The sequence below is a fragment of the Carcharhinus amblyrhynchos genome, unplaced genomic scaffold (genome assembly GCF_965287045.1).
Source record: "Carcharhinus amblyrhynchos unplaced genomic scaffold, sCarAmb.v2.hapA scaffold_621, whole genome shotgun sequence".
Lineage (NCBI taxonomy): Eukaryota > Metazoa > Chordata > Chondrichthyes > Carcharhiniformes > Carcharhinidae > Carcharhinus > Carcharhinus amblyrhynchos.
In genome coordinates this window covers 44,635-55,000 of record NW_027650361.1, presented here as the reverse complement: position 1 = coordinate 55,000, position 10,366 = coordinate 44,635, and the positions used below count along the sequence as shown (strand labels likewise).

At 55.2% G+C, this 10,366-nt stretch overlaps 1 protein-coding gene across 1 annotated transcript in view; it reads right to left on the bottom strand.

Annotated features, from left to right (window-relative positions):
* adam15 (ADAM metallopeptidase domain 15) overlaps positions 1 to 4,482 on the bottom strand; it is a gene marked incomplete at its 3' end in the record, with an annotated part of 46,399 nt that extends 41,917 nt beyond the window's left edge. The window contains exon 1 of the mRNA XM_080184228.1: positions 4,269 to 4,482. Within this exon, the coding sequence (XP_080040354.1) occupies positions 4,269 to 4,482 (214 nt within the window). The remainder of the gene's footprint in view (positions 1 to 4,268) is intronic.
* Positions 4,483 to 10,366: the final 5,884 nt, after the last annotated feature.

The following is a 10,366-nucleotide window of genomic DNA, read 5'->3' as shown; positions in this document are numbered from 1 at the left end:
GTGTGTGTGTCTGTGTACACTGCCCCGGGGCTTTGGACAGCTGGGGCGGGGGTGTGTGTGTGTGTGTATACACTGCCCTGGGGCTTTGGACAGCTGGGGCGGGGGTGTGTGTGTGTGTCTGTGTACACTGCCCTGGGGCTTTGGACAGCTGGGGCGGGGGTGTGTGTGTGTGTGTGTATACACTGCCCTGGGGCTTTGGACAGCTGGGGCGGGGGTGTGTGTGTGTCTGTGTACACTGCCCTGGGGCTTTGGACAGCTGGGACGGGGGTGTGTGTGTCTGTGTACACTGCCCTGGGGCTTTGGACAGCTGGGACGGGGGTGTGTGTGTGTGTACACTGCCCTGGGGCTTTGGACAGCTGGGACGGGGGTGTGTGTGTGTGTCTGTGTACACTGCCCTGGGGCTTTGGACAGCTGGGACGGGGGTGTGTGTGTGTGTCTGTGTACACTGCCCTGGGGCTTTGGACAGCTGGGGCGGGGGTGTGTGTGTGTGTCTGTGTACACTGCCCTGGGGCTTTGGACAGCTGGGGCGGGGGTGTGTGTGTGTGTCTGTGTACACTGCCCTGGGGCTTTGGACAGCTGGGGCGGGGGGGGAATGAGGGTGAGCTCTCGGTGTCTGGGCCAGGCCTGTCAGGCCTGAGTGAATGACCATGAGATCACCACAGGAAGAGGACTTAGATCATTGCCCAGAATAAATCCGCCAGTCATCAGTAACCCCCAACTGGCTGAACGCAAGCAAGCTGCTTCCTCACAACTCCCCACTCCCAAACCTCACTCAGGAAACACTCCCAACATCACACACAACTCTCACCCGCCTCACACAGTCTCTCTCTCTGTCTCTCTCTCTCTCTCTCTCTGTCTCTCTCTCTCTCTCTCCCCCTCTGTCTCTCTCTCTCTCTCTCCCTCTGTCTCTCTCTCTGTCTCTCCCCCTCTGTCTCTCTCTCTGTCTCTCCCCCTCTGTCTCTCTCTCTCTCCCCCTCTGTCTCTCTCTCTCCCTCTGTCTCTCGCTCTCTCTCACTCAGTCTCTCTCTCTCTCTCACTCAGTCTCTCTCTCCTTCTCACTCAGTCTCTCTCTCCCTCTGTCTGTCCCTCTCTCTCTCCCTGTCTCTCTCTCATTCTGTCTCTCTCTCTCTCACTCTCTCTCTCTCTCACTCTGTCTCTCCCTCTCTCACTCTGGGGTGGCACAGTGACCAGGGACTTGGGTTCGATCCCCGTCTCGGGGTCGCTGTCTGTGCGGAGTCTGCACATTCTCCCCGTGTCTGCGTGGGTTTCCTCCCACAGTCCGAAAGACGTGCTGGTTTAGGGTGGATTGGGCCGTGCTAAATTCTCCCTCAGTGTAACCTCAACAACTAGGGGGATTTTCACAGTAACTTTCACAGCGGCAACACTAACAAATAAACCTTGAAACTGAATGTTTCCCCACTAACCCTTAACTCCCCACGATGTGGAGATGCCAGCGTTGGACTGGGGTAAACACAGTCAAAAGTCTCACGACTGTGTGTGTGTGTGTGTGTGTGTGTGTGTGTGTGTGCGCGCGCGCGCCTTTATATCCCCTGTTGGTGACCAGAACTCCCCATTTACCTGACGAAGGGGCAGCGTTCCGAAAGCTAGTGGTGTTTGAACATAGAAAGAACGTAGAAAAACTACTGCACAAACAGACCCTTCGGCCCACAAGTTGCGCTGATGATATCCCTGCCTACCAGGCCTATCTATAACCCTTAATCCCATTAAATCCCATGTACTCATCCAGAAGTCTCTTGAAAGATCCCAGCGAGTTTGCCTCCACCACCACCGACGGCAGCCGATTCCACTCACTCACCACCCTCTGAGTGAAAAACTTACCCCTGACATCTCCTCTGTACCTGCTCCCCAGCACCTTAAACCTGTGTCCTCTCGTAGCGACCATTTCAGCCCTGGGAAATAGCCTCCGAGAATCCACCCTATCTATACCTCTCAACATTTTATAAACCTCTATCAGGTCACCCCCTCGTCCTTCGTCTCTCCAAGGAGAAAAGCCTGAGCTCCCTCAACCTATCCTCATAAGGCATGCCTCCCAATCCAGGCAACATCCTTGTAAATCTCCTCTGCACCCTCTCAATAGCTTCCGCATCCTTCCTGTAGTGAGGCGACCAGAACTGCGCACAGTACTCCAAGTGGGGTCTGACAAGTGTCTTATAAAGTTGCAGCATTACCTCCCAACTCCTAAACTCAATCCCTCGATTAATGAAGGCCAGTACACCATACGCCTTCTTGACCACATCGTACACCTGCGAGGCCGATTTAAGAGTCCTATGGACCCGGACCCCAAGGTCCTTCTGATCCTCTACACTGCTAAGGGTCTTACCCTTGATATTGTACTCCTTCATCCCATTGGTCCTGCCAAAATGGACCACTACACATTTATCCGCGTTGAAGTCCATCTGCCACTTCTCCGCCCAGTCTTGCATCTTATCAATGTCATGCTGCAACTTCTGACATCCCTCCAAACTATCCACAACACCACCAACTTTCGTATCGTCAGCGAACTTACTAACCCATCCCTCCACTTCCTCATCCAGGTCATTTATGAAAATGACAAACAGCAAGGGTCCTAGATACAGGTCCCTGGGGCACTCCACTGGTGACCGACCTCCATGCAGAAAAAAGACCCATCCACAACCACTCTCTGCCTTCTGCAGGCAAGCCAGTTCTGGACCCACAAGGCCAAAGCCCCTTGGATCCCATGCCCTCTCACCTTCTCAAGAGGTCTTGCATGGGGGGCCTTATCGAACGCCTTGCTGAAGTCCATGTAAACTACATCCACCGCTCTTCCTTCGTCAATATATTTAGTCACATTTTCAAAGAACTCAACCAGGTTCGTAAGGCCCTTGACAAAGCCTTGCTGACCACTATTAAGCATGCTAAACTTATCTAAGTGTTCATAAATCCTGTCCCTCTTCTCCATCAACTTCCCAACCACTGAGGTTAGACTCACCGGTCGGTAATTTCCTGGGCTATCCCTATTCCCTTGCTTGAGTATCGGAACCACATTCGCAATCCTCCAGAACCTCTCCCGTCTCCATCAACGACGCAAAGATCATGGTATAGGGACAGGGGACACTCCGCAGGAAGCCTGGCCTCTCGGTCAGACACAGTAAGGAGTCTCACCGCACCAGGTTAAAGTCCGACAGGTGTACCTGGTAGCAAACGCCACTAGCTTTTGGCGCTCTGTCCCTTGGTCAGGTGAGGGGCAGAGAAATAAAAGTTTGCTTTGGTGTTGTGGATAGTTTGGAGGGATGTCAGAAGTTGCAGCGGGACATAGATAGGATGCAAGACTGGGCGGAGAAGTGGCAGATGGACTTCAACGCGGATAAATGTGTAGTGGTCCATTTTGGCAGGACCAATGGGATGAAGGAATACAATATCAAGGGTAAGACTCTTAGCAGTGTAGAGGATCAGAAGGATCTTGGGGTCCGGGTCCACAGGACTCTTAAATCGGCCTCGCAGGTGGAGGATGTGATCAAGAAGGCGTATGGTGTACTGACCTTCATTAATCGAGGGATTGAGTTTAGGAGACGGGAGGTAATGCTGCAACTTTATGAGACCCTTGTCAGACCCCACTTGGAGAACTGAGCGCAGTTCTGGTCGCCTCACTACAGGAAGGATGCGGAAGCTATTGAGAGGGTGCAGAGGAGATTTACAAGGATGTTGCCTGGATTGGGAGGCATGCCTTATGAGGATAGGTTGAGGGAGCTGGGTCTCTTCTCCCTGGAGAGACAAAGGATGAGGGGGTGACCTGATAGAGGTTTATAAAATGTTGAGAGGAATAGATAGGGTGGATTCTCAGAGGCTATTTCCCAGGGCTGAAATGGTGACTACGAGAGGACACAGGTTTAAGGTGATGGGGAGCAGGTACAGAGGAGATGTCAGGGATAAGTTTTTCACTCAGAGGGTGGTGAGTGAGTGGAATCGGCTGCCGTCGGTGGTGGTGGTGGAGGCGAACTCGCTGGGGTCTTTTAAGAGACTTCTGGATGGGTACACGGGACTTAATAGGATTGAGGGTTATAGATAGGCCTCGTGGGTAGGGATATCACCGGCGCAACTTTTTGTGGGCCGAAGGGCCTGTTGGTGCTGCAGTTTTTCTACGTTGGACCATAACATCACCCCCCCCCACCCCCCCGCCTCCCCCCTCCCCAATTAGATCAAACCAAACCTGCCCGTTCCCCAACGGAACAGGTTGAAAGTTAGAGAGCGGGAGTCAGAGACGAGGTGGGGGGGGGTGAAATTCTTACCTCTGCCGTCGTCCCCCTCCGAGGCGGCGCTCTCCCAGTCGCCAGCCAGCCGCTCCGCCGAGCCGCCGGTGCCCGGTCTCGCCTCCCCCCTGCCCTGCGGCAGGAGCGCGCCGGCGACGATCGCCCAGAGGACCAGCCGGGGCACCCGGGCCCCCGGGCCCCGCTGCGGCGGCGGCAGCGGTGGGGGGGGACCCTCCCCGGACTCGCAGGGCATGGAAGCAGCAGCCCGGCGCGCGGCGCAGGCCGCTCCGCACCCCCCCCTCCTCGACGGTGTGCCCCCGAACCCCCGGGATCAGGCTATCCCGCCCCCTACCATCCCGCTCCGCTCCGCGTTTCTGTCCGATAGCCGCTGGGGGCAGGGAAGGAGGAAGGAGAAGATTAGAAGAGTGATTCGCTTCTGCCGATTCCCAGGAGTTGGCCGCTGGTTCCTGTCTCTATTCCTTGCGGTCTCCGGCCTGCTGGGACGTTCGGGAGGGCTGGGGTGGGGTGGGGTGGGGTGGGGAGCAGCTTGGGGAAATCGCACGAGGCTCCCTCCCTCTACCCGGAGAGCGTGACCCTGAGGAGGAGGCAGCACCCCCTCTTCCGAAACCTGGTCAATCTTCTCTCCCTGCCCTCCACCAACACCGCCTTCACAACGGCTAATCTCAGGGACACTCTCGCTCAGATTTCCGCCTCCTTCTCTCTCTCTCTGCCCCTCTCTCTCTGTCTGTCTCTCGCCTGACGAAGGGACGGGGCCCCGAAAGCTGGCGGTGGCGGACTTTAACCTGGCGGGCTGTTGTCTGACTGAGAGTTCAGGCTTCCTGCGCAGCGTCCCCTGCCCTCACACCATCCGCCCCCCTCTCTCTCTCTCTCTTTCTCTGTCTCTCCACTGTTAACCCATTGCCTGCTGGAACAGGACAAGGGGCTGGAGAAAGGATCATTGAACACAAAGAGACAGAGAAGAACAGAGACAGAGAGAGAGAGAGAGGGGTTGCTGCCACACATCTGGTTAGATGGTAGAAGGGTGAAAATTATTCAGACTGCACTTCCCCATAGCCCTGTATCAATCCCCAAACTAATCCCACTGCCCCCCGCTCTCTCCCCATAGCCCTGTATCAATCCCCAAACTAATCCCACTGCCCCCCGCTCTCTCCCCATAGCCCTGTGTCAATCCCCAAACTAATCCCACTGCCCCCGCTCTCTCCCCATAGCCCTGTATCAATCCCCAAACTAATCCCACTGCCCCCCGCTCTCTCCCCATAGCCCTGTATCAATCCCCAAACTAATCCCACTGCCCCCCGCTCTCTCCCCATAGCCCTGTGTCAATCCCCAAACTAATCCCACTGCCCCCGCTCTCTCCCCATAGCTCAATCCCCAAACTAATCCCACTGCCCCCGCTCTCTCCCCATAGCCCTGTATCAATCCCCAAACTAATCCCACTGCCCCCGCTCTCTCCCCATAGCCCTGTATCAATCCCCAAACTAATCCCACTGCCCCGCTCTCTCCCCGTAGCCCTGTATCAATCCCCAAACTAATCCCACTGCCCCGCTCTCTCCCCATAGCCCTGTATCAATCCCAAACTAATCCCACTGCCCCCGCTCTCTCCCCATAGCCCTGTATCAATCCCCAAACTAATCCCACTGCCCCCGCTCTCTCCCCATAGCCCTGTATCAATCCCCAAACTAATCCCACTGCCCCCGCTCTCTCCCCATAGCCCTGTATCAATCCCCAAACTAATCCCACTGCCCCGCTCTCTCCCCATAGCCCTGTATCAATCCCCAAACTAATTCAACTGCCCCACTGGGTTAGATACAGAGTAAAGCTCCCTCTACACTGTCCCCCCATCAAACACTCCCAGGACAGGTACAGCACGGGGTTAGACACAGAGTAAAGCTCCCTCTACACTGTCCCCCATCAAACACTCCCAGGACAGGTACAGCACGGGGTTAGATACAGAGTAAAGCTCCCTCTACACTGTCCCCCCCATCAAACACTCCCAGGACAGGTACAGCACGGGGTTAGATACAGAGTAAAGCTCCCTCTACACTGTTCCCCCCCCATCAAACACTCCCAGGACAGGGACAGCACGGGGTTAGATACAGAGTAAAGCTCCCTCTACACTGTCCCCCCATCAAACACTCCCAGGACAGGTACAGCACGGGGTTAGATACAGAGTAAAGCTCCCTCTACACTGTCCCCCCAATCAAACACTCCCAGGACAGGTACAGCATGGGGTTAGATTCAGAACTCAAAAGCTTTTTGAGAACTTTAGGGAGATGGAGGGAGCTGGCGAGAAGGTTCGTAGTGGGAGGCACAGGCCACTCTGCCCATCGAGGAGAGGTTGCTTCTCAATCGTACAATGCTCTCCTCTTGACACACTGTTCAGATGGACGGGTTGGCATGTTGACCTCATTCACTTCCACTAAAATAATCCTATTTAATCACTGTTGTCGCCCCAACTCAACTGGACCCAGCCCTCCAAATATCGTGGTTACCAGAGCAGGTCAGAGACTGGGAATCCTGCGGAGAGTAACTCACCTCCTGGCTGCCCACTCCCCCCGAAAGCCTGTCCACCATCTAAAAAACACAAGTCAGGAGTGTAATGGAACAATCTCCACTTGCCTGGATGAGTGGGCCTCTCCAACAACAATCTCCACTTGCCTGGATGAGTGTGGCTCTCCAACAACAATCTCCACTTGCCTGGATGAGTGCGGCTCTCCAACAACAATCTCCACTTGCCTGGATGAGTGCGCCTCTCCAACAACAATCCCCATTTGCCTGGATGAGTGCGCCTCTCCAACAACAATCTCCACTTGCCTGGATGAGTGCGGCTCTCCAACAACAATCTCCACTTGCCTGGATGAGTGCGGCTCTCCAACAACAATCTCCACTTGCCTGGATGAGTGCGCCTCTCCAACAACAATCTCCACTTGCCTGGATGAGTGCGCCTCTCCAACAACAATCTCCACTTGCCTGGATGAGTGCGCCTCTCCAACAACGATCTCCACTTGCCTGGATGAGTGCGCCTCTCCAACAACGATCTCCACTTGCCTGGATGAGTGTGGCTCTCCAACAACAATCTCCACTTGCCTGGATGAGTGCGCCTCTCCAACAACGATCTCCACTTGCCTGGATGAGTGTGGCTCTCCAACAACAATCTCCACTTGCCTGGATGAGTGCGCCTCTCCAACAACGATCTCCACTTGCCTGGATGAGTGCACCTCTCCAACAACGATCTCCACTTGCCTGGATGAGTGTGGCTCCCAACAACACTCAAGAAGCTCGACACCATCCAGGACAAAGCAGCCCCGCTCGATCGACACACTAACCACAAACACTCACTCCCTCCACCACCGACGCTCAGTGCCAGCCGCGTGTACCGTCTACAAGACGCCCCGCAGCGACTCACCAAGGCTCCTTCCACAGCACCTTCCAAACCCGCCACCTCTACCATCTAGAAGGACGGGGTGGGGGGGCAGCAGACACATGGGGAACACCCCCACCTGCAAGTTCACCCTCCGAGCCACTCACCATCCTGAAAGAGGCCATTTGTTCCATCATGTGTGTACCAACTCTCTGACAGAATACCCTACCCAGGCTCTGCCCCATCCCCGTAATCCCACATATTTAGCATGGCCAATCCCCCTAACTTAGGCATCTTTCGGTCTGTGGGAGGAAACTGGAGCACCCAGAGGAAACCCACACAGAGAACATGCAGACTCCACACAGGCAGTGACCCAAACCGGGAATTGAACCCGGGTCCCTGGCCCTGTGAGGCAGCAGTGCTAACCATTGTGCCACCCAACCAAACTTGGAAATATGTCGGCCCTTCCCTCACTGTTGCTGGGTCAAAATCCATCCCTAACAGCGCTGTGGGTGTACCTACCCCACACACATGGGGACTGACTGACGTCCAATAACAATCCTGGAACTCCCTCCCTAACAGCGCTGTGGGTGTACCTACCCCACACACATGGTGACTGACTGACGTCCAACAACAATCCTGGAACTCCCTCCCGAACAGCACTGTGGGTGTACCTACCCCACACACACAGGGACTGACTGACGTCCAACAACAATCCTGGAACTCCCTCCCTAACAGCACTGTGGGTGTACCTACCCCACACACAGGGACTGCAGCGAGTTAAAGTGGCGAATCACCCACCATCTCCTCGAGGGAGCGATTAGGGATGGTGGGGGGTGGTAAATGCTGGTCCAACATCCAGAAGGAGAATAAACGAAGGAGAGTTGGGGTTGGCTGCGATATTATAAATCACCAACCCTGTGAGACGCTGCCTCAGTGAGAGTGAATCATAGAAGAATCATAGAATCCCTACAGTGCAGAAAGAGGCCATTCGGCCCATCGAGTCAGCACTGACCACAATCCCACCCAGGCCCTATCCCCATCCCCATATCTCTACATATTTTACCCACTAATCCACCCTAACCTACACATCTTTGGACACTAAGGGACAATTTAGCACGGCCAATCCACCCTAACCTACACATCTTTGGACACTAAGGGACAATTTTGCACGGCCAATCCACCCTAACCTACACATCTTTGGACACTAAGGGACAATTTAGCATGGCCAATCCACCCTAACCTACACATCTTTGGACACTAAGGGGCAATTTAGCATGGCCAATCCACCCTAACCTACACATCTTTGGACTGTTGAATGTTGAGTCAGTGCATGTGTGTGTGTGTGTGTGTGAGAGAGAGTGAGGGGTTGTGTGAGGAATGGGTGTGTGAGTGAGGGGTGGGTGTGTGAGTGAGGGGGGTGTTGTGTGTGAGGGGGGGGTGTTGTGTGTGGGGTGGGGTGTTGTGTGAGTGAGGGGGGGGATGTGTGAGGGGTGGATTTTTGGGAGTGTTGTGTTAGGATGAGTGTGAGGGGTTGTGTGTGTGTGAGTCATGGTGTGTGAGGAGTCGTGAGTGGGTGTGTGGCCGGGGATATGTGAGGGGTTGTGTGTGAACGGTTGTGTGTAGATGGGTATGAGGGGTTGTGTGTGGGGTTATGTATGGATGAGTATGAGGGGTTGTGTGTGAGTATGTGTGAGGGGTTGTGCATGGGTATGTGTGAGAGGTTGAGTGTGGATGGGTATGAGGGGTTGTGTGTGGGTGAGTGTGAGGGGTTGTGTGTGGGTGAGCGTGAGGAGTTGTGTGTGGGTGAGTGTGAGGGGGTTTTGTGTGGGTGAGTGTGAGGGGTTGTGTGTGGGTATGTGTGAGGGTTTGTGTGTGGATATGTGTGAGGGGTTGTGTTTGGGTGGGTATGAGGGGTTGTGTGAGGGTTTGTGTGTGGGTATGTGTGAGGGGTTGTGTGTGGATATGTATGAGGGGTTGTGTGAGGGTTTGTGTGTGGGTATGTGTGAGGGTTTGTGTGTGGGTATGTGTGAGGGGTTGTGTGTGGATATGTATGAGGGGTTGTGTCAGGGTTTGTGTGTGGGTATGTGTGAGGGGTTGTGTGTGGATATGTATGAGGGGTTGTGTGAGGGTTTGTGTGTGGGTATGTGTGAGGGTTTGTGTGTGGGTATGTGTGAGGGGTTGTGTGTGGATATGTATGAGGGGTTGTGTGAGGGTTTGTGTGTGGGTATGTGTGAGGGGTTGTGTGTGGATATGTATGAGGGGTTGTGTGAGGGTTTGTGTGTGGGTATGTGTGAGGGGGTTGGGTCCCTTCCAGGCTCATCCTCCCGCTGAGCAACGCCCCGCCCCCAACAATTATCGAGCGCCGATTGGCTCAGACGGTTCTCCAATCAGGGAGAGCGTGGACGCCGATTGGTTGACGCCGTGAGATCCACGGGCTGTCATTGGCTGGCGCTTAAAGAGTCTCGGGCCCCGATTGGCCTGCGCTCAGCATCTCTGGGCTGCGATTGGCTGGCGCACTTCCCTTCTGTCTCCTGACTGGCTGAGAGAACCTCCGGCCGCTGATTGGGTCCAGACCGCCCTCCAATCAGACGCCGGCCGTGAAAGCCTCGTGGCTTTGTTGATTGGCGCTGGGCGACGATGGCGTCGTCCTATTGGCTGAACAGGCGGAGAGGCGGGGCGGGACCCCTTGCGGATTGGCAGAGCCCCGTCCGCGGGCGGCCGGATTGGCAGAGGGGAGATTGAGCGGGACCCG